A 25,268-nucleotide genomic window follows, 5' to 3' on the forward strand; every position below is an offset into this window, starting at 1 on the left:
TGGAAAAAAAAAAAAAAAAGACCTCACTTTTTAAAAAATTATTAATTTCTTTTCAGCGTAACAGAATTCATTGTTTATGAACCACACCCAGTGCTCCATGCAATATGTGCCCTCCATAATAGCCACCACCTGGCTTCCCTAACCTCCCACCACCCACCCCTTCAAAACCCTTAGATTGTTTTTCAGAGTTCATAGTCTCTCATGATTCACCTCCCCTTCCAATTTCCCTCATCTCCCTTCTCCTCTCCATCTCTCCATGTCCTCCATGTTATTTGTTATGCCCCACAAATAAGTGATATGATAATTGACTCTCTCTGCTTGACTTATTTCACTCAGCATAATCTCTTCCAGTCCCATCCATGTTGATAAAAAAGTTGGGTATTCATCCTCTCTGATGGAGGCATAATACTCCATAGTGTATATGGACCACATCTTCCTTATCCATTCGTTCGTTGAAGGGCATCTTGGTTCTTTCCAAAGTTTGGCCACCGTGGCCATTGCTGCTATAAACACTGGGGTACAGATGGCCCTTCTTTTCACCACATTTGTATCTTTGGGGTAAATACCCAGTAGCAATTTCAGGGACATAGGGAAGCTCTATTTTTAATTTCTTGAGGAATCTCCACACTGTTCTCCAAAGAGGCTGCACCAACTTGCATTCCCACCAACCGTGGAAGAGGGTTCCCCTTTCTCCACATCCTCTCCAACACATGTTGTTTCCTGTCTTGCTAATTTTGGCCATTCTAACTGGTGTAAGGTGATATCTCAATGTGGTTTTAATTTGAATCTCCCTGATGGCTAGTGATGATGAACATTTTTTCATGTGTCTGATAGCCATTTGTATGTCTTCATTGGAGAAGTGTCTGTTCATATCTTCTGCCCATTTTTTTATATGATTGTCTGTTTTTGTGTTGAGTTTGCAAATATCTTCTCCCATTCCGTGGGTTGCCTCTTTGTTATGTTGACTCTTTCCTTTGCTGTGAAGAAGCTTTTGGTTTTAATGAAGTCCCAAAAGTTCATTTTTGCTTTTGTTTCCTTTGCCTTTGGAGACATGTCTTGAAAGACCTCACTTTTTAACGTACGTATGTATGTATGTATTTGATCTCTACATCCAGTGTGGGGCTCAAACGCACCCCCCAGATCAAGAGTCACATGCTCTTTGGACTGAGCCAGCCAGGCACCCTCCACCTCATGTTTTGAAAGAAACGGCCCAATAACTGGACTGTGGTCCTTTGGCCTGAATGCAACACAATTTGAATAAAAAGATGATTTGAATTGTATTTTAGAAAAAGTTAAGGGCTGTTTAGTTAACCATCGCTATAAAGGGAATATGTAGATCCAAGAATAGAAGGAGAAGGAAGTCAGCAGCCTAACATAACACCCTGTGTAACCAAGACCAATTTCAACGAGCCCTTAAGTCCAAGGAAAAGCTTTTGAGTGGGGGTAGGAATGGAAACTTTTCTCGGGATGAAAACCTTCCCTTTCAAATCTGAATCTTCAGACTTCCATCTCCTGTAATGCTCCTCCTCCAAGGGCACCATCTGCTGTGCAAATGTCAGAAAGAACACCATGCTTTGTCCATGGATATCAAACACGTGTTTTCTAAACTGATTCCTACCACTTGTGCTCATAAAAACATATCGATTCTCATGTGTATCAATAAAAGTGCCTATGACATAGTAAAACCAGTTATCCCTAACTAGATGTTGTTCTTTCATTTTCTCCTTTAAAACATAAACCTTTAAATCAGCTTTATCTATCTAAATTTTATCATAAAATGATGACATTAAAATTAATATCTGAAAATAATTTTTATAGAATTTTTATTTTTAATATGAAGAAAGTGAAGTAAATTCCAGAGTGTTTTCATTATTCTTCTACATTCATATCACTCATTATGGAAGAAAAATGAGAAGGAAGACTTGGATCTTAACTCCCTAGAATGTTTTCTTTCCATTTGCCATATATCTTTAGGACAGTTTGAAATAGGTCTCAGTATAGAATTTGGGGGTGTTTTTCCCTATCTGAGTGCTTCCTTGGATACAAAGGCTGGTTAACTGTGCTCTGTCTCTCATTTAAAAATGGCTAAGTGACCATAATGACTTTTGGTTACTGTAGTCAGAAAAAAATTGTGAAATGTTTAAAAATATTGCAAAATCATAAAACATCAATGTTTTAAAATGAATTTACTTCACTTTCTTCCTATTAAAATAAAAATTCTAGAAAAATTATTCTCAGATATTAATTTTAATGTTATCATTTTATGATAAAATTTAGATTGATAAAGCTGATTTAAAGATTTATGTTTTAAAGGACAACATGAAAGAACAACATCTAGTTAGGGATAATTGGCCAACTAGTTGACAGGGCCACAACTGCTAATTATAAAACAAAAAATAAAGATATTTGCAATGCAAGTCTTTGAGAAGGGCTTGTATCCAGAAGTTAAAGAAAACTCCTTCAACTCAGTAAGAAAAGTGAAAATCTCTGTGTAATAATAATTATTTGAACAGACACTTCATGAAAAGCTAATTCCAAATGGACCAGAACATAAGAAAGGATGCTCATCTTCATTAATAATCATGGAAATGTAATTAAAATAATTCAATTAGATATACTTGAGAAAAAAATAGAGGTAAATCTGGAAAAAGAAAAAAGAAGAAGAAGAAAAGCAAACACTAGAAACCTAGTCCACTTCTTCAGAGTAGGAGTTGGAGCAGAAATATTGCTCCTGCTCCTGAGGTACTACAATTTACTCACCGCCTGAAGAAGTCAGAAGCTACAAGAAACCTTGGCTGGGAAAGGACAGAGCTTACAGAACAGGATCTACTGTTTTTCACCTAGACCTAGAGCGCACTCACTTTCCTCCAAATCAAGAGCTTAATTGAAGAATCAACTGACAAGTCCTCTAGCTTGACTGGAGAGGTCGTTCTACAAGCATATTTGTAAGTAAAATTTTCCCAGGCTATAGAATTAATATCTATGCACTACACTGTATATAAATTATTCCTCCAAAAAAGTTAGTTAAAAATCATAACATAAGAGTAATTCTCCAGCTGAAGTAACTTTGGGGGCAACAAAGGAGCCTCCTCTAGGGGATAGCATTCATAAGCCTGAAGAATTTCACTAGGAAATAACAGTGACAGACACAGTAATATAGGGCTAACTGTTTTGGGGTTCCTGCTGGAGACGAAGACTTACATCTTCGAAGCAGAAGACTTGCATCTTCAAAGCAGAAGGCTTGAATGAAATCTAAGGTTGCTTCGATTTCCCTATTACATATAAGGGAATCCTATTTTAAAATATACTTTGGGGGTGCCTGGGGGCTCAGTGGCTTAATTGTCTGACTCTACATCTCCTCTCAGGTCATGATCTCAGGATCATGGGATCAAGCCCCCTTGTGGGGCTCTGCGTGGGATTCTCTTCTCCCCCTGTCTCTCCCTCTTGCTTACATGCTCTCTCTCTCTCTCTCTCTCTGTCTAAAATAAATATATAAATCTTAAAGAATAATATTGTGGAGGGATTCAGATCCCATTTAATATTGTGATGCTAGCAACAAGAGATTCAAAAAAGGAAATGGAAATTCAGAGGTTTCTCAGAAACTAATAGAAAGAGGAATTTCTTTCTTTCTTCCTTTCTTTCTTTCTTTTTTTTTAAGATTTTATTTATTTACTTGACATAGAGAGACAGAGAGACAGAGAGGGAACACAAGCAGGGAGAGTGGGAGAAGGAGAACAGGCTTTCCTCAGAGCAGGAAGCCCGATGCAGAGCTCAATCCCAGGACCCTGGGATCATGACCTAAACCAAAGGCAGACACCTAATGACTGAGCCACCCAGATGCCCCAGAAGAGTAATTTTCTTAAATCAATGTAGGCAATGTCTACAAAGAAGGCAATGTCTCTAAAGTGTTAAAGAAGACAGAGTTTTGCATTCTACTCCCTGAGAGATAATATATAGATAAAGCATAAGATTACTGCTAACTTCTTAAAGGAGAGATTCCTTCTCGTTGATTTTTAGCTCGTGATTTGTGGACTATGCACATCTGGTAGAAATTGATAGTCTAAGCTGAAAACAATATTTTTTTCCCCATTTTCCTACCTCTGTGGCTGGCAATAATAATAAGGGAATATTGCTTCTCCTCATTAAATGTTACTGCTCAAGGCAAGTTCTAAACTTTTGAGTATAGAGCATTTTTGTAATTTTTTTATGTGCTATTATTTTTTTTCTTCAAAAAATAGAACATATGAGCCACTCTGGGTGGACAGCGAGAGGTGATTTTTTTTAACTTTAGAGATTTAAGCATCGATAATTATTCAAGTGACAGACGGCTCAAGCTCAGTTACAACGAAAGGAAAGTAGAAGCCACTAGGTATCTGGTTGACTTGGATAAGATGAGCAGGAAAGGAACTTGCAGAGGAGAGTAATTTGGAATTTGGGGTCTTCTTGGTTTTTGTGTGTTTTTTTCTTTTTTCTTTTTTACATTTTAGTTTATAAGGCATGGAAGCTTCTCTTTGAAAAATTAATTTTTTTTCTTTGGTGTTTTTCATTATAAACTTTGGGTTCATTTTGTAACTATAGTACCGTGTAATGAGGGTTTATGGGGAGAGAGGCTTGCTTGCCCTTCGCTATACCCTTGTGTTCTTGTTCCCATGTTTCCAGTTCTTCCTCCCATCCCCTGCCCACCTGCCTTTCTGTTCCCTCTCAGGAAAGGAAAAGATTTACTAATCTGCTTGTTCAGAAACAAAAATATCAGGGTATTAACTGGGCAATACCATGAGAATGCACTTTCTTGTTCATCTGTTTCCTGGAGTAAATCCTACCTAGGCTTATTCCCTTAAGGCAGACTGGTCATTTTCTCCTTATCATTTGGCTAGGTCCGTTAGTACATGAGGGTCCCCTCTTGGGCTCAGCCTTTTTTTTTTTTTTTAAATATTTTATTTATTTATCTGACAGACAGAAATCACAAGCAGGCAGAGGCAGGCAGAGAAGAGGAAGCAGACTCCCCGCTGAGCAGACAGCCTGACTGCTCGATCCTAGGACTCTGGGACCATGACCCGAGCCAAGGGCAGAGGCTTTAACCCACTGAGCCACCCAGCCCCAGGGCTCAAACTTTTTGAGAGAAAAAGAGATAAAGAGAGTCAGAGGCCTCACTTAAATCTCCATACTTCCAATCTAGTTTATACCAAACAGTCCTGTATTACCTAGTGCTTACACAGATAATTTCCAATGTTGCAAAGAAAGCTTTCCATACACACATTTAGTTTATCAAAATATTGTTTTATACACTGATCATCACTTGTACTAAGTACAACCCAGCTGAAGAGAGTCAATGTATATTAACAAATGTAAGGAAATTTGTGGGATAGATTTGAAGGATTTCTGTGACAGAAAGAAAGAGGAGAAGAAAGTATGTCCTGTGGCCAGACATACCAGTGGTGATGGATTTGTCAAAATCCTTGAGAGACAGATTGAAGAATTAACTAAAGGCACAAAAAACATTGACTAAGAAGGGCTTACAGAACCTTATATATAGTTGTAAAAATGAAAACAGGTGTAAAGTACTTTAACTTGAGGCATTTCCAAGATTATCATGGGTAATTCTATCAACACACGTATTTTCACCTTGTGTTCTGACTTTGCTTCTTAATGTGTGTTAGAGACTGCTCTAAGGTAATGTGCTTTTCTTTTGACCACTGTTCTTTTCATATAAACTCCTTAGAGTCCGACCCCCGTTGCAAAACCGTTAGGGGCAGAATCCCGGATGACTGTTGTAATGCCATCTACAGCCACCAAATCTCACTCTGTCTTCTAGGAATGTTTCCTTAACAATCTTTCCTTTCTGCATCCATGGTACTGGCTTCAACTCCCTTTATTCTGCCTCATGACTCTGGAAAGGTCACCCTTCTCTCCACATGCCCTGAACATTCTGCCCAGAGATAGAAATGCTCCCTGATGATCAGCACAGTCAGCGACTGCTGGAACAATATCCCTGGCTGCAAGGGAGCCACACTGCCTTGTTCATTACTGTGAACTGTAAAAATAGTTCAGGCCAGCAAACCTCACTGAGACAAACAAGAGGACCTGCCGCGGCTGGCGCGACAGATCTACCAGGAATGTGAGGGTAAGAAGATGAAGAAAAGAACTCGAGAAGCAGTGAGATGGGGGCAGGAAGAACACTGAGGAGGATGCCCAACAGCGCTAAGTTTATTCAAAGCACTAAGGCCATATATATAGTGATAATAGGAGAAGCAATACACCTGTGTCTAGTTAAACAACCATGAATTCCCATAATAAGTTTCACATTTAACTATAAGCAGAACTCGTGACGCCCAATGGCTGATGCCAGTACAATTGTTCTGTATTGATACAGCAAACCTGAAAGTAATTTATGGGCTGTACTAGGGCAGCAAGGACCAGCAACAAATTTTTGACCCCAACCGAATTGTTCTCATTTGTTTAGCAAGCGTGTGGGAAATCACCTAGGTGAGCGCACAACACATAGCACAGACCCTTTCTCAGTGCTACTCAACTTTGCCCATCCTAAACCTTTTGTTAGGTTATTCAGACTTTAAAGGAGGTACAAGTCAAGGTCTGGTTCGGTCCTCCTCACAAGCCTTACTGCGGCCATTTCCATGGTTCCTTGCCTTGACTGGAGCTCAGGTGCCTTTAGTCTGCCCTCAGTTCTGTCATCAGTAGCAGGGTCCTGCTCCTCCCTCATCTCTCTCCACAGGCAGGGTAGGTAGAGAACAGAGGATACTTTCTGCTGACTTATTTAAAGTACCCGAAGTCAGAAATCTTTGCCCATTTTGCTCACTGATATGCCCCCAGATGCCTAGAAATGTGCCTAGGACATGGTGAGCAGTCAGTGTATACCTGATAATTTTATATATTATTTATATATTAATTACAAAGTATATTCATTGCACAAATATTAACATAAATTTAAATATTTACAATTAATTATTATATATTTATATCTTAATATACACCAATTTATTAATATACTTATATATTATTTATATCAATATGTAAATATATAGAAATAGTTGTATATTATTATGTTATTTATCTATATGTTTATACTAAAAAATGTTTGGAACCTGGAAGCTATTTCTTATTGGCTCATCCCGGAATAAAACACAGAGTAATGACATAAGTAATGGAAGAATTTTTATATTCAATGATCTCTGATCAATACACACAATACACAGGAAGTTTAAATTTTTGATTTGTCTTAGACCATTCAGACCGATATAACAAAATACCACAGACTGGATGACTTATGGACAACAGAAATCTATTTTTCACAATTCTGGAGGCTGGAAGTCCAACATCGGGGTGTCAGCATGGTTGGGCAAAGGCCTTCTGGCGGACTGCAGACTGCCTCTCCCTGTGTGCTCATATGGTGAAGGGGGAAAAGCTGACGGATCTCCGAGGGATGTATCATAAGAACTCTGTTCCCATCCACAAAGGCTCCATCCGCATGACTTTAGCATCTCCCTAAGGCCCCATCTCCTCATACCATCACCTTTGGGATTAGGATTTCAAGATACGAATTTGAGGAGACACAAGCACCCAGAACATAGCAATTTCCTAGCATACTACTTGCAGCCCATGAACCAACTGATGCATATTTGTTCCATTTCGTTCACCTCCCTCTGGAACCTTGCAACAACAAAAACAAACAGAAGACCTATCCTTCTCTTTGCAATAGAGACCATGTGTCCAAAGACCTGATCTTCTTACCTGTCACTGTCAGATACTTTGTTTCATTTTGTAAAAGATAAAAATGGTAAAGTTTTGCTTTTGATTCTTATAGTAGAAACCATGGGTGTTCTTTTGTAACCTTTTCCAACAGTTTAAAAGGCAATTACTGGGACATCGGGGTGGTGCAGTCAGTTGAGCCTCCAACTCTTCATTTCAACGAAGGTCATGATCTGTAGGTCATGGGATCAACCCCATGTTGAGTTCCATGCTCAAGGAGGAGTCTGCCGGGGCTTCTCTCTCTGACTCTCCCTCTGCCCCTCCCCCTATCCATTTTCTTTTTCTCTCAAATAAATAAATAAATCATTTAAAAAAAGCGGGGGGGGGGAGGGCAATTATTTTCCAGACATGACTTTGGGAAGATAACATTCTAGTCACTGTAATTGACCATGAGTATTTAAGTCTTTTGAGTGGTACATTCTCAAATGATTTCATGCATTAAAGCCCTTAGTACAATTGTAATGCCTTTGTTTTAGCAAAATCATTTTTTTAAAAGATTTTATTTGTAAGTAATCTCTACACCCAATGAGGGGCTTTAACTCAGGTCCTGAGGTCTTGACCTGAGCCAAAATCAAGAGTCAGGATGTTCAAGAGTTTCATGCTCTTCCAGCTGAGCCAGCCAGGTGCCCCTAGTATAATTATATTTTTTTAATCACTTGCTTTCTCTTTTGGTATGTAAGCTCCATGAGAGATAAGAGAATCTGACTTGTTCTATATAGTTTCTCTGGTACATTTTATATTGCCTAGAACCTAGAAGCACCAGATTAAGCTAGCACTGCAAATGGTTAGACAGTACTTATATACTGTGTGTATATTTGCCCTTTTGGAGCGTTCTCTTTTTTTCTTTCTGACCCTATCCCTAAATTCAAAAGGAACTTTAAAATTAGTCTTGGGGTGTCTTGGTGACTCAGTCAGTTACGCATCTGACTCTTGATTTTGGCTCAAGTCATGATCTCAGCATTGTGAGATAAAGCCCCATGTCGGACTCTGCGCTGGGCATGTAGCCTGCTTAGGTATCTCTCTCCCCCTCCCTTTGTCCCTCCCCCTGCCCCTGTGCACATGTGCACACCCTCTCTTTCTCTCAAAAAAAAAAAAAAAAAAAGTAGTAAAAGATGGTGGATATGAGTTCAAAATTCTAATAACAATCATAATAACAACATGATGATTTATTGAGTACCAATTATGTGCTTGGGACAGTTCTGAGCTCTTTCAATCTAATCCTCACTAAAATACTTTGAGGCTAGTACTAAAATTAATAACATTTTGCAGACGAGAAACTAAGAGATGGGGAAATCCAAAGGTGATGCAACTCCTCTATAATTGAGGTGAAGTTTGAACCCAGACTGTCTTGATGGAGATTTTGTGCCTTTTTTTTTTTTAAGATTTTATTTATTTATTTGACAGACAGAGATCACAAGTAGGCAGAAAGGCAGGCAGAGAGAAGGGGGAGGGGAAGCAGGCTCCCTGCTGAGCAGAGAGCCTGATTTGGGGCTTGATCCCAAGACCCTCAGATCACGACCTGAGCCGATGGCAGAGGCTTAACCCGCTGAGCCACCCAGGCACCCCGATTTTGCGCTTTCAATAGCTGTGTTAGAGTGGGCATTAAGTTTACTCTGCTGTGTACTAATAGTGTGAAGTTCAGGTAATCCTCAAGCGTGATTTTCTCAATTTGATATTATAATGTTTAAATAAGACTTGTGGAGAGAATTTGGTGAGCTATATAAATGTTTCGGAAAGTGTAAGATGATCTCAATGTATATAGAATGACCTATGATAATTATTCAGTTTTACTCAGTCCAGTGTTTCCCTGATCAATTGATCAGAGATTGTTGGATACAAATATCCTTTCATTACTGGTATTAAGTGTGGTTTTCTAACAGCTGAGCCAACAAGAAATAGCTAGAAATGAGAATTACAATGAATAAATGGTTATTAATAATGAGTAAGTAGGCATTGGTACCACAATGGGCAAATGCAACAAACTTCACCTCACAACAAGTCTTGGAAAATTAACTTAAAAGTAAGGAATAAATCCTTAACGATACTGGAAAAAAAGAAAGAATGTCATCAGGATAGCTGAGATGTTTATCTATGTCTAAAGGACAGAAATCAGACAGGATTGAATTGTGGAAGGAATTTCGGTACAAAGACAGCACATAAAATGGCGGATCTGGGTGAGATTAGTTATAAAGACTTTTCTAACTCTTAATTAATAAAAATAAAGAAGAAAAGGGAGCCAAAGACAACCATTAGTGTGACTACATAGAGAAGGAATGTAAAGCTGTCTGGCAGGCTGGCTCTGTTACCACACCTGTGCGTGTATGTGCACACACACAAACACACACACACACACAAGCATCCACTTCCAGACTCAAGAAGCCAGTGTGAATAACCTGGTCACAGCCTTACAGGTTCCAGGTGGCTGGCAGCTCTCAAAAGGAATAGCGAAAATCCTCATAGGAATAACTGGAAGATTGTTTACTGGCAGATTCCAATTGTCTCTACTCCAACACTGGAGGCAGGCAACCCTGAATCTGTCTGCAGGCAGGAAAAGAGGAATTCTCAAATGCAAATAGAATCCTACAATCAAGATGAGTGAAACACCCAGGGGAAAAACAATTTCGTTAAAGAGAGGTGTCAAATAAAACAGCAATAAAAAGGATTAAACAAATAAAAGGAACAGATATTGAAAAGAAAGCAAGGAAAGAGTCAAATAACCATAGGTGATATAATTGTCTTTCCTTGAAATGCAAGAGAAATCAAATGACAGGAAAATTCAAGGGAGGAAACAAATTTGCCAGGGAAAAGATCACTAAAGGATTTAAAATAATGCCTGGCACATAGTAAGTGCCATGGAAGGATTAGCTGTTTATATGGCAGTGACTAATTGAAAAGGCAAGTTTGAAAAGGAAACAACTATAAAACCTTAGTGTAAAAGCTTTAAAAGAAAAACATAAAATGTTACTGAAGGACATAATAAAGATGTAAATAAATGGAATAATAAACCATGTTTAGGAATGAGAAGAATAAATTACTATAAAGTTATTAAGTCTTCCTGAATTTTTCTATAAACTTAGTGAAACCTCAATCCAAAATCAGAATAGGATTGCTCTGTGAAATTTATAAATTAATGAACTATCATTGTGTACATGGAGAGCAACAATCCCAATTCTCAGAACTAGGAATTTTAAATATAATCTGAAAAAAAAACCTTTTTCAGTGCATTCCTGAGCTGGCAAAAATAAAAGGAAATGCTCATAGCTTTAACAAAATTAAGCAAAAGCAGTAATCCACAGAAGGAAGTAAAGCCTGAAGTTGAGAGCTGCCCTAAGGATCTCTGTCCAACCAGATAACAGCCCTTGAGAAAAAACACCAGACACAAAACGAGTACTCACTCAAATTCCTTCCTAATGAAAAATCATTATTGAAGCTGGAGTGTAATTAATGGAAGTGAACCCCTCCACACACATGCACCTGGTACATAGAAACTACCCTCTCATTGTGAGGCGGAACAAATTAAAGCAACAACAACAATAAACCACTCCTCTCCTCAGAAAACGGAACAGCAAACTTTAAGATTTGAACCTTGGAAATGAGGGGAGAGCGGGAAAGTTGAGAATTCTATAACCACAGGGGAGCATGGGTTGCTCAGTTGGTTAAGCATCTGAGTTTGGCTCAGGTCATAATCTCAGATCCTGGGTTGGAGTTCCACATCATCCGGCTCCCTGCTCAGCAGGGTGCCTATTTCTTCTCTCCCTCTGCCTGAGGCTCCCCCTGCTGTTCTCCCTCTCTTTCTGTCAAATAAAGAAATAAAATCTTAAAAAAAAAAAAAAAGATTTCAAAACCACAAATCAGTCTTCAAACATGTTTGGATAACATTTAGTTCTCAAAACCTCAACCTGAGAATTTCTTTTAAAGTGATACCATCAGTTGCCTCAGAGAAGCAGAAAACAAAACCATTATGAGAGAAAGCAACTTGAATACAGATCCCAACACATAGATAAATTGCTGAGAACTAGAAGTTGTGGGCAAAGTCAAACCCTACCTCCATGCTTGCTTTCTTGCCTGTCTCATACACACATGTGCACAAATGAAGACCTGGGCTGACAGAAAACCAGTAGAACAAAAAACAATAATCTTCAACAGATCAGAGGGTTTTGTTGTTGTTCTTGTTTTCCTGCTTGCTTGGAAAGGTGGAAATATGATTTTTTTCAGAAGGGGAAATGAAAACAGGGACATGCACAGTGAATCAGGAAATACATATTAATCAGGTATATGCTGGGAATTCAAGCGCTCATGGTAACACAATTAAGACAGAGTCTTTGCTTTCAAAGAGGTCATGGTCGAACTGAAGAAAAAATATATCCATGTTAAAATAACATACAAGTTGGGGTGCCTGGGTGGCTCAGTGGGTTAAGCCTCTGCCTTTGGCTCAGGTCATGATCTTAGGGTCCTGGAATCGAGCCTCACATCAGGCTCTCTGCTCAGCAGGGAGCCTGCTTCCTCCTCTCTCTCTGCCTACCTGTGCCTACTTGTGATCTCTCTCTCTGTCAAATAAATAAAATCTTTAATAAAAAAAAAAATACAAGTCAGTGATAGACCCCCCCAAAAGAGATAGCCCTAGCCACGGTCACCTGAAAGTCTCAAAAGAATGAGAGGAACCTGAAATATGCCCTGAAGAAATAGGATTTGCACAGCATCCGAGATGGAGAGGGATATTTCAGAAAGCAGGCGGAATACACAGAACCGGAAATTTGCAAGGGATCTTCAGTGGATAGGCACAGGCTCTTGAACCATTGTCCAAAAGTTCCACCAAAAAAAATAAGAATGACAAAAAATGCTTCTGAAGAAAGAACATTGGCAGCACTCAGGAAAAGAGTAGGATCTCATGTAAATACAGTACTACATGGCAAATTAATTAACTTATCAACTAACTACCATCTATAAAATAAGCACATAATGAAAAAATAACCACTAGCTAACTGTAGATGTAAGCATTTATTGTGTAAGAGGGAAGTATGTTCAATTGGAAGTCAGGGGCCTAAAATTCTCTTCCTGAATTGACTACTGGCCAGTCTGAAATTCAAATTATTGAGGATTCAGCGTTTATATTTAAATTGGGGAGGAGGGAGGTCTATAGAGGAGGATGGATTAATTAATGATTTCATTCCCTGAGGGTGGACCACATTCAATTTTATAAACCAAAATGGAACACTGAGTGTGCTCATTCCTCCAACGCTCAGAAGAGGGCGCTCACAATGATGATTTCAGTAAAAGGACAGTAACAACAATCCCCCTTTTCATTTCTCCGTCTGCTTCGTTACTCAAGAAATCCACAGGGTGGCAATAATCCTGAGCTTAAAAGTAAATTCAAAGATGAATTCTAAGAAAAAGGTTTCTTCCGTGGCCCATGTTTACAAATTTCTCTTCCCTGTTTTTTTATGATGTCCCCAAGGCCAAAGAAGCCGGGAAAACAAAGGCTACACAGAAAGCAGGCTGGGGATGATTCCCAGCTGGGAACCAACGACCATCCAGACCTTCTGCTATCCTCACAGTCAAGCAAAGGGAACCTAACCATCCTCACCCTTATTTTGCAGAAGAAAGTAAGCAGCAAGAAACAAAGTAAATTATCCAAAGCAACAGACAGTAAGTGGTGGTACCGAAATTCAGAAGTTAGTGGCTCTGGTCAAAGTCCATGGTCCTTCCATCACACTTGCTGAGAGTTCTGGAAAAAAAAAAAAAAATCCATTGGACTAACATAAAGTTACCATCCTTCCTTCCTAACCACCTTCATCATTATGTAGAAATGAGATGTCTGCTATTTTCTTTATAACTAAAAGGACTCTTTAAAGATTTGTTTCATTTTTATTTTATTTTTTAAAAGGTTTTATTTATTTATTTATTTGACAGAGATCACAAGTAGGCAGAGAGGCAGGCAGAGAGAGAGGAGGAAGCAGGCTTCCCGCTAAGCAGAGAACCCAATGTGGGGCTTGATCCCAGGACCCTGGGATCATGACCTGAGCCGAAGGCAGAGGCTTTAACCCACTGAGCCACCCAGGCGCCCCAGATTTGTTTCATTTTTAGCATAGGACAAGACAAATAACTTTCCCAGACACTACTAAATAGTAGATTCATTGCTAAAGCAATTTCAGTTCTAAGATTTATTTCAGGACCACTCACATTTATTTCCTGCCACTTAAATGGAGCAGGAACTTTTTTATTTAAGCTTTTATTTATTTACTTATTTATTTGTTTGTTTGAGAGAGAGAGCGCGCGCGAGCGCACACAAACGGGGGAGTGATGGAAGGAGAGGGAGAAACAGGCTTTCTGCTGAGCAGGGAGGCTGATGCAGGACTTGATCCCAGGACCGTGGGATCATGACCTGAGCCAAAGGCAGATGCTTAACTGACTAAGCCACCCAAGCACCCCAGGAACATTTCTTCATTGGCTGTAATCTTGATGCACCTTGAGTTAGTAACAGAATTTCATTCAAACTTAAAGAAAAAAAAAGAATGTGTTTTCAATGGAATAAAGGTGCATTTCAAAGATCCCAGGAACAAGAAGTTTCTTTAGGTGATACAAAAGATTAGAATCATTATCAAATCATTGATCAGAATCATAATACAATTATTATGTCAAAACTTAAACGCTTGGTGTTAGTCTCCATAGGAACCATGGCAATTGCTCATACTCACTGTCTCTTTCTCTCCATGTTCTCCAGTATATGATTTTCTTGACATGTCTGGGCTACTGCTTTCAAATAACTGGACTTTCTCTTCTCTACACTGCATAACTCCTGTATTCACATACCTTCAGCTCCTAGCAGAGACTAGCCCACATCTTTGAATCTGATTCCCAACCTCTGAGAAAAACTTCAACATGGTATGACTATGGTTATAGAGTAAAGCACAGGTAGGGGTAATGATTATCATGGAAGAATGTTCTGAGTGGGTAGATATCGCAGAAAATGTATGTTGCAAATGCCTAAATATCTTTGTAAGAAATTAGAAAGGACATCGGGATGAAATTCTAGACTGTATGATATGTCCACATTCCCCCTATGCTGATGGTGAGAACTATCAAATCATAATTTAGGGCAAAGATTCTGATAATTTTTCAGAATATCTGAAGTTGGGCCCAAATTAGAAAATTTTGGTCTTATAATATCTATACCTCTGTCTGCCTATTTAAATATGAATTGTAGGGGTACCTGGATGGCTCAGTCTCTGGGCTCTTGGTTTCAGCTCAGGCCATGAACTTCCAGTCATGATTTCCTAGTCGTAGGATCAAGCCCTGCATTGGGCTCTGAGCTCATCGTGGAATCTGCTTCAAGCTCTCTCTCCCTCTTCCTCCTGCGCAATCTCTCTCTCTCTCTCAAATAAATAAATAAAATTTTTTTAAGAAATGAATTGTAAAAATAAAAATGTGCTTTAATGACAGATCAAGTAACAATACACTTAAAATCATAAAAGATTAATTTAAATTTGACATACAGAAAAATTTTCTGACTAAAGCTGGAGTCACTAAAATAGGTTGTCACTTGTAAAGAATACCTCTTTCTGGGAAGTGCTCCTTGAATAATAAAGCAGATCTAGCAAGGATATTTAATATTCGAACCAGGTCAATGGAATTTTAGGCAACATCTTTAAGTTGCTTACAACCAACATTTTTTCTTTTTAGTAAAAAAGAAACTTGAAAGTTACCAATATGTTAGAAACGCTAGCTACTATCAAGAGCTAAAAATTACATGTTGCTTATATCCTACATCAGTGATTTTTAAATTGTAGTGCACTTCAGAATTGTCTGGAAGTCTTGTTAAAACACAAATTGCTGCCTGGTCCACCTCCTCCTGCCTCTCCAGTTTCTAATTCTTTAGGTCTGGCTAGTGTCTGGGAATTTGTAATTTGCATTTCTAACAAGTTCCCAGATGGCACTGAGGTTCCTGGTTCCAGAGACTGCACTTTTGAGAGCTCCTGCTCTAAACACTCAAGGCAAAGGAATCATTTCTTCCTCTGATCTCCCTCCCTTTTCTTTCATCTTCCTCCCCTCTCTCCCCGCTCTCTCCCTCCCTCCCTTCCTTCCTCCTTTCCTTCCTTCCTTTGTAACCTTATGGTTCTTTTCTATATTCATTTTTTAAAGTTCAGCAGTGGGGGCTCCTGGGTGGCTCAGTGGGTTAAGCCTCTGCCTTCCGTTCAGGTCATGGTTTCAGGGTCCTGGGATAGAGCCCCTCATCAGGCTCTCTGCTCAGCAGGGAGCCTGCTTCCCTCTCTCTCTCTGCCTGCTGCTGTGCCTACTTGTGATCTCTGTCAAATGAATAAATAAATCTTAAAAAAAAAAAAAAGTTCTGCTGTGGGGGCACCTGGGTGGCTCACTTAGTTGAGCTTCCAACTCTTGATTTCAGCTCAGGTCATGATCTCAAGGTTGTGAGATTACTCTGGGCAAGGAGCCTGATTAAGATTCTCTCCATCCCTCTCCCTCCATGCCATTCCCCCCATACCCCTCCCACCCCCCCCGCCCCCAATGGGGAGTGGTCTCTCTCTCTTTAAAAAAAAAAAAAAAGTTCAGCTATGTGATATGTCAAGTGTCAGTCCCGCTCAGACAGCATCATTTGGGAGCTTAGGTGATTAGGAAAAACTAAGAGGGGGATTCTCTTTGGCAATGCATTCATCCTACAGCTAACAAAGGGTCTGGAAAGGTTATATGGAATCTGGAATTTAATTCAGGTCTGTATTTTAGCATCTCAATGGCTGATCATCTTACTGCTCTCTTTATAGCTTTACAGGTTCTCCCCGCCCCATTCATATCTGTCTGAGCTAAAGGTGTGCACAGTGCAGAATGTGGTTTAAAATGTGTACAAACTTCATCCAGATTCTTGGAGTTTACCCAGCTGTCTTTATATATAAATATAAATATAAGCTTAATTGAGCTATAATTGGCAAAATTGTGAGATATTTAAAATGTACTTCATATTGTCAATTAGGTAGAGACTGTGAAAGATTCCTCCTGTCTAGTTAATTATCGTGTTCATCACCTCACATATCTATATTCTTTTTGTGTATGTGAGAACATTTAAGTTCTACTCTCTTAGCAAATTTCAATTATACAGTATAGTATCAGAACTATAGTTGCCACGTTTTACATTAGAGCCTTAAACTTTATTCATTTGTAGCGGAAAGTTTGTATCCCTTTACCAACCTCTCCCTATTTCTTCCACCCTACAGTGCCTGGTAACCATGTTTCTACCATTTTCTTCTGGGTTGCTTTTTCATTTTGTTGATGGTTTCCTTTGCTGTTCAGAAGTGTTTTAGCTTGATGATCTCTCACTGGTTTATTTTTGCCTTTGCTTTTAGTGTCAAATCCCAAAACTCTTTATCAAGACTAATGTCAAGGAGCTTTGAAAACTTCAAGAACTCCTGCACTAAGCTCAGGACAGAAGATCCATTTCTAACTGGCATTTGTCTGGGCTCAGACATTTATACCAAATACAACCAAATGCACTCAAAACAAACAAACAGCAAAATATTTTACTGGCTTCCTTCTTAGGGTCCTGGTTTATCTAAATTGGACATGGGGATAATGGCGGTTGGCAGAGTTAGATACATGTACACACATTCACAAGTAATATCCCATTTTCTCTCAGAGATGAATGAAAACCCAAAAGCTGGCATCCAGGCTCATATTAGACAACTGGAAACCAAAGCTCTAGGTGTCCAATTGTCACATGTCTGTGAAGGATCCTGGTATATTGGAATTGTTACAGAATTTGCTGCCAGGCCATCCAGAGTTTAAAGACTAGGTCGGCTACTTGCCAAGTATGGAATCATATACACAGGTTCTCATAATACCAGTTAAAAATGAATGTTGAGGACACTATCAGGTAACATATGTTTAAATGTCTGGCACATAGCAGGCATTCCCAACTAATAGCCCCCATATATTAGAGTCCTGCTGTGTGCATGGCAGACCACTGGGCACGTTAGCTTGTCTAGTCCTCAGGAGATCCCCTCCATTCATGATCATTATCATAATCCTCATTGTAACAACCATCATTCACACATTGCAAACAAGAAAACAGAATCCCCAGATCACACAGGCCACATTGCAAGGTCAAAGCCCCAGCAGCAGTTTGATACCAGAAGCTTGCCTTGCTACAAAGATGGTTTTTTCTTCTCCCTCTTAGCTTTCTCAATTCGAGTTGCCTGGCTGTAATTAGGAACCAGAGGTTCTCACTGCAGAGCAACGTAACTTCCTCATTGAGTTGATTTCTAAGCCAAGCCCTCAGCTTTCTTCTCTCTAAGCAATGTTCCCATACCTGATATCTTAACTCATCAAAACCTCGTTGGCAGACCTAACTAGGCAAAAATAAGATGTGGGGAAAAGTTTACTTTTAATAATCTAGTCTCCACTTTTCCCTACATTACTCCAATAATCCTTCAGTCTTTCTGCTATTAGATTCTGTTCCCAGGGGGAAAAAAATCTGACCCTGAACTTCTTCGACATGTTGCTCATCCTCTCTGACTATTCAATACCAAAGAAACACTATTTAGCAGAACCGATCTGTATTGTATTGTCAATGATATAATTATAAAAAGACATTTCATCCTCCCTTACTCTCCCTTCATAATATAGATACCTTCTCAGTGATAACTGCCCCCTCTCCCAGTCAAATCTCATCTAATGTCATTTTCTTCATGACTCTTTGCCTCTTTGCCTTATTCTCAGATTTTTCTTAGCCTCCAAATCCCCAAAGCACTTTAAGTCACATTTTTTGGTGTGTTTTTCCTTGCCCAACTTTCTGTTTTATACACTACTTGTTTTCTCTTATCCCCCACTAGATTGTGATTTTCTTTTTTTTTCTTTTTTGAATTTATTTATTTTTCCTTTTTTTTTTTTTTAAGATTTTATTTATTTATCTGAGAAAGAAAATGCATGGGGTGGGGGGCAGAGGACAACAGAAGAGCAGACTCCCTATTAAGCATAGAGCCCCTACCAGACCAGGGTTTGATCCCAGGACCCTGAGATTGCAACCGGGCCTGAAGGCAGATGCTTAACCTACTGAGCCACCCAGGCACCCCCAGACTGTGATATTTCTTGAGAGACTGATTATTTATTTATTCATCATGCTTTTGAAGCCTATTTTTAGTCAGTCACTCTGCTGGTGCTGCAGACACTATATGGTAAAGGAGACCAAGAATCAGACTTCCAGCTCCGGCCCCGGACGTAGCAGCCGCCGAGATGTTGATGCCCAAGAAGAACCGAATTGCCATTTATGAACTCCTTTTCAAGGAGGGAGTGATGGTGGCCAAGAAGGATGTCCACATGCCCAAACACCCTGAGTTGGCAGACAAGAATGTGCCCAATCTTCACGTCATGAAGGCCATGCAGTCTCTCAAATCACGAGGCTACGTAAAGGAACAGTTTGCCTGGAGACATTTCTACTGGTACCTTACCAACGAGGGTATCCAGTATCTGCGTGATTACCTCCACCTGCCCCCTGAGATTGTGCCTGCCACTCTGCACTGCAGCCGCCCTGAGACTGGCAGACCACGGCCCAAAGTCTGGAGGGAGAGCGACCTGCAAGACTCACACGAGGGGAAGCTGACAGAGACACCTACAGACGAAGCGCTGTGCCCCCTGGTGCCGACAAGAAAGCTGAGGCCGGGGCTGGTTCAGCAACGGAGTTCCAGTTCAGAGGCGGAATTGGTCATGGACGTGGTCAGCAATCTCAGTAAAGTTGGAGATTGTTTTGTGTTGAATAAATTTGTAGCCAGAAAAAAAAAAAAAAAGAATCAGACTTCCAGGGGCACATGATCTGGCAATCTTAGAATATGCTTAGAGAAGCTGGGGAACATGTCATAAAGAAAGTGAAGTTTGAACACAGTCTTGAAGGAATAAAGCTCTCAGATGCACGGAAAGGGAAGGTGTATTCCAGACAGATGAAACCGTCTGTAAAAATGCACAGAGATGCGACAGCACATAGAAAAAATAAAAAGGATTTCTAGGGGGTGCAATGCATTTATTTACCTAGAAAGGAAGATTGAGCTCAGGAATCCCCCCCACAAACCCCTTATCCAACTGTTCTTGACATCACCAATCTATCAAGGTTCTCCTTCATACTGAGCTCAGCTATCTCAGAGTTCTTCTGAGCAAGGTGGTGCAGGTCGTCATTACCATCAACCGAAGTTCTCGAGGAATATGAAATCTACTGACCAAAACTTCCCTAGCTGAATATATTAACTTCTATTTCCAGGGACAACCTTCGGTCCATATGACAGATAAGAGCAAAGAGAAGTTGGTGTTGCTGAAGGTGCGGTAGGGATGCGGAGAGAGGAAGAGTGGTTAAAGGAACAAGAAAAGAACATGCTGAGTCAAGTTCTGAGGCTTCTGTTACATTTTTTCTTCCTCTTACCACTGAAGTGAGTGATAAGAAACAGACTGTTAGCAGGAGAGGGAGAGAGCACCTTCCTGGATGGTCTGAGTGCTTACCTTTCAGTGGCTTTTTTGAAATTTTGTTTCATACTCATTGAATTCGGCTTAGGTACAATGTACCTTGTTCCTGGAATATGTCTGCAAATATTAACGGTAACTTACACCCGTCAGTCCCCGTGGTCAGCCCATACAATATTCTGCAAAGCTCTTTACTGCCCCCTCATTCCTCCATTCACAGAGACTGCAGTATTGAATGGGGCGGAAATGCCCGGCATTATTTCCTTATTTTTATGAGCCTTTCCTAAATTATTGAAATCTTTTGCTCTTTTTCACGAGCTACTCCTCAGAGCAATTGTGAGAAATAGATCAGCGTTGTTCTAATCCTTTACAAATAGGAAAAAGAGGTCTCAGTTTAGCAGGTTGTTTTCGGGAGGGCTGACAATAAAAAACAGGTTTTTTTTTAATAACTGGGATCTCTTTTGCAGTTTGGTCATGAGCAAAATAAGGAATTAAAGAGAATAATGTTATTTTCTTATCTTGGAATTTTAGTAAATCTTCATAATAGGTGAGGTGCTGCACAGATTACAAATCTGACATATGTTAAGGTGCTTAAGCAGCACAGTATATCAAATGTATAACAGCCCGTATTTACTATATATAATGTGATGCATATTTTAATTTGGATGCTTAGACAGAGTAAGAGAGTCACTCTCTTTCCTTCTTTGTCACCTTCATTTTGCTCCCTTCCCTACTCTGCCTGTTGACCATAATAATCTGATCGTTACAGAGTTGTGATACTGCTTTTAGGCCTTCCACTTCATGATGCCCAGCCGAGAAGGGCTCCGATTCTTCTTCCGTGCTGAGATCTGTGGTTTTATCAATAGGTCGAATAATAAATTTAAAAAGTAAATCTGATTTGTAATGTCAGAAAAATGTATTTGAATGCATGCAACTATATTTGAATATATTAAAAAATGTGTCTGAACATACATAGAAACATTGTAAATACATACAAAAGGCATGAAAACATGAAACCCATGTTTTTAAAATTGTTTTAACTTTTCATTAGCAAATACTTTCAAGCATACAGAAAACTGCAATTAAAGCATACAATTGCAATTAAGGAAGAGAGCCCACGTGCATTTTACCCAATTCCGTCTATTAATGTTTTACCCCATTTGCTTTATTGTTCTCTTTTTGTCTGGATGATTTGAGGGTAAGTTACATAAATCATGACCTCTTACCCCTAACTTTTCAGTGTGTATTCCCTAAGAATCGTGATAATCTCTTCTAAAACCACAGTTACATATAACTTCAATACATTTAACATCAATATAATAGTTTTCTCTTTAAGTCTACTGCCTGAATTAATTTTGCAAATTAACCCAGCTATGCTTTTACAGCATATTTTTTCTCCTCTAGCACACAGATCCAATCTGGTGCTGTGTTTGGTTGTCATGTCTCTTTAGTCTTCTTTAATCTGGAATATTTTCACAGCTTTTCTTTGTCTCTCATAACATGGGCATTTTTGAAAAATACAGTCATGCCCTTTAAAAAAAAAAAGATTTTATTTATTTATTTGATACAGAGAGAGAGGTCACAAGTAGGCAGAGAGGCAAGCAGAGAGAGAGAGAAAGAGGGAGGAGGAAGCAGGCTCCCCGCTGAGCAGAGAGTCCGATGCGGGGCTCCATCCCAAGACCCTGGGATCATGACCTGAGCGGAAGGCAGAGGCTTTAACCCACTGAGCCACCCAGGTACCACCCAGGTGCCCCCCCCACCCCGCCCTGCGGCGGTCACTCCCTTTTTAATGCAACAGTTCTTATTCTGCGTTTATCTAGCATTTCCTCGTTATTAGAGCCAGAGTACACATTTGCAGCTGGAGCACTACCTGGGCGATCCTGTGCCCCTCACAGTGTCCCTTAAATAGAGACAAAAGACCTCCATCTGCCTTCATGCATGGTATTAGTTCTGCTAACTTGCTCAAGGTGCTGTTCAATTTCTCCACATCATTACTCCTTTTTCTCTTCTGACTAAAAAGAGATCTGCGGGTGGACACTTTAAATCCACAGAAATCTCTTGCTCCTCATCAAATCTCTTTCTCCTCCACAGAGTATCCATGGATGAATCTTAGCTGATGCAGTTTGTACCATGACAGTTAGAAAAGGCTAACTTACAACCCCCGCCCATCTTCCACCATCACCAGTCGGTACTTAGCATCGCATTGTTAAGCAAGCACACTCCCTCTTCTCCATTTACTTGTTTTGATCAGTCTGATTCATGAACTCCTATTTTTTTTCAATGAGTTATATTTCATTGTGGTAAAAGAGATTTAATAGTGGTTATCTCCGATGAGTGGGATACATGGGGAAAAGCTTTAAAGAGAGATTTTAACTTTTTACTCTTACAGTTTATGCTTTTTAACAGAAGTAGTACATATTCCTTTAAAAAAAAAAAAAAGATCAAATGGAAAAATAAGTCGTGAGAGGAGATTTTCTTCGGGAACTCTAGAGGCACCATGTCATGTCATGTCCTTGACAAGATGAGCCCTCCTCATGTTCTTTTTCTTATATAAGAATCAAACTTAAGAAAGCAAATTTCTGGAATTCAAATTCCAGCAGTAGTAATGAATTTGCACTGATGACTGATGGCCTCTAAAAACCTTATGATTGATTGGTTAGGTGTACAAATGAGCTAGGTAGAACTGGTTTTACAGTGTACTGCTTAAGAAACACAGGAAGTGTGAACTGGTGCAGCCATCATGGAAAACAGTATGGAGGATCCTCAAAAAGTTAGAAATAGAACTACCCTAAGATCTGGTAATCCCACTACTGGGTATTTACCTGAGAAATACAAAAACAGGAGTTCAAGGGAATGTATGCATCCCTCTGTTTATTGCAGCATTTTTTACAATAGACATTATGGAAATAACCCAAGTGTCCATTGACCAATGAATGGATAAAGAAAATGTGAGATATATATATGTATATATATTTTGTATATATATTCCTTGTGTGTACACACACACACACACACACACACACACACACAATGGAATATTATTCAGCCATAAAAAAGGAATGAAATCTTGCTCTTTGCAATGACATGGATGGAGCTAGAGATCATAATGCTAAGTGAAATAAGCCAGTCATAGAAGGACAAGTACCATATGATTTCACTGACATGTGGAATTTAAGGAACAAAACAAATGAGCAAAGGAAAAACAGAGAGAGAGAGAGAGAATGAAACCAAGAAACAGACTCTTAACTATAGAGAACAAAGTGAGGATTACCAGAAACATTTTCTTCCTGTCCATTTTAAGAACTGAGTCCTCTTGGAAAAAAGATCCTTTGCTTCTAGAACAGGCTCATGTTTGCCCATTGCCCATTGACAGAGCTGGCCTAGGATCTGTAATTAGCCTCAGATAAATTGGAGTTTCAAAAAATGGAATAACTGTGTGGGGTGTTAAAAGATAAAATGAGGCCTATTTAACATTTAAAGAATTTCTTTGAGTAAAAATCAATTCAGGGACACCTGGGTTGCTCAATCAGTTGAGTGCCTGCCTTCAGCTCAGGTTGTAATCCTCAGGTCCTGGGATCTAGTCCTGCATCAGACTCCCTGCTTGGCAGAGAGCCTTCTTCTCCCTCTCCCTCTGCTTGCTGCTCCCCCTGCTCTCTCTCACTCTGACAAATAAATAACATTTTTAAAAAACAATCCATTCAAATCAGGCAGAATCAAATCAAAAGTGGTTATGAGCACTCCAATGACATGTGCTAGGGCCAAGACTTTTCTAGAGGAGACAGAAGCAAAGGAAGGAAATTGATTGGCTACAGTGTAAGCTGTTCTATTATCTGGGAAAGCCTTGTTGTCTATCTATGATTGGTTGTCCATAGGTTTTAATTTCTCAATCTCGAGGCATTAACAGATTTAGTTTCTGGTTTGCTTATATAGACTAAGAGACATTTTAATAACCTCAGCCTAATAGCCTCCTTGTTTAATTAATTGAACAATTTCCCCTTCTTGGTCATCCTGTCATACATGAGAGATTAACCTAGAATTTGATACTAGTGCCACTCTGGGTCTCCAACAAAGACTTGTCTTGTCATGAAACTAGTAGTGTATGACGACAGGTCCAGGGAAGCATTGTTTTTATTCATCTTACTGTTCATCTTATTTCTGTCCCTATAAGCACAGCATAACTGTCTAATGTTCGTCACTGGTAATGACTGTGACCACATATTTAAGACCCTCTGAGAAGAGAGCACATCAATGATGACTATGAAGAGTGTAATTTCAAGAGACTGAAGTATGCTCCTTAGTCAGAGCCCCCATGAACCAAACCAGTTGGTATCAAATAAATCAAAGACTGTACCTCAAAGAGGTCATCTACCTGTTTCAGTGAAGTGGCTGGTCTGTTCATTTCTTGTATTTGCTGTTATCAGAGGTGTTGGTCCAACAGGAAGTATTTACTATGGCACAGATTCCTCCTTGTTCAGACCTCAGAAGTAACCTTATTGTAATCCTTAAAGAACTGTACGCCTTAAGGAGCTGTTTGATTCTGGGTTGGAATCTTCCTAGTTAACTCTAATATTAGATCTCCAGCTGGTGTGCAGTTCTAAGAATCTGGAGGGGCTCTTTTTAGTTGAGAGATATGCACACAAGAAGTTTGGTTGCCCACTAGAGAGTGACCTGGTATTATGTTTAAGAGCCTCCCTTCTAGAAACGTTCCTCCCTTCTAGAGAGGTTCTTTGTTCTTAGAGATTCTAAGTTAGAAGGATGGGAGAAAATTGAAAATGTTAGCTCAGAGAGTCATAGACAAATATTTGAAGAAACTGGAAAAACTCAGGATCCAGTCTAATTTATAGTTAAATAAGACAATGAACAAGAATAGAATTTAATACCCACATGACTATGCTAACTTTCCATTGAAACATAATTTTTCTCTCTGCCAGCGTGCCTGTTTCTAGTAAAGATAATCCAAATTCTAGAGGGAACAGGCAGGGAGAAAAAAACGTTTCAATTCTACAAAGGTATACTTTACCAAATTGCCTGTCATCTAATCAGATTTTTGTCATCTT

The 25,268-nt window shown here is 39.4% G+C and overlaps 1 protein-coding gene across 1 annotated transcript; it reads left to right on the plus strand.

Annotated features, from left to right (window-relative positions):
• Positions 1–18,969: 18,969 nt before the first annotated feature.
• Positions 18,970–19,550, plus strand: LOC123389986 (40S ribosomal protein S10-like). Its single transcript, XM_045073188.1, is given in 2 exon segments — positions 18,970–19,318; positions 19,321–19,550. Coding segments are annotated over 2 exon segments (495 nt in total). The 5' UTR covers positions 18,970–18,999; the 3' UTR covers positions 19,497–19,550.
• The last annotated feature ends 5,718 nt before the right edge of the window (positions 19,551–25,268 follow it).

The sequence above is a fragment of the Mustela putorius genome, unplaced genomic scaffold, assembly GCF_011764305.1.
Source record: "Mustela putorius furo isolate JIRA1106 unplaced genomic scaffold, ASM1176430v1.1 tig00537227_pilon_pilon_pilon, whole genome shotgun sequence".
Taxonomy (NCBI): Eukaryota; Metazoa; Chordata; class Mammalia; order Carnivora; family Mustelidae; genus Mustela; species Mustela putorius.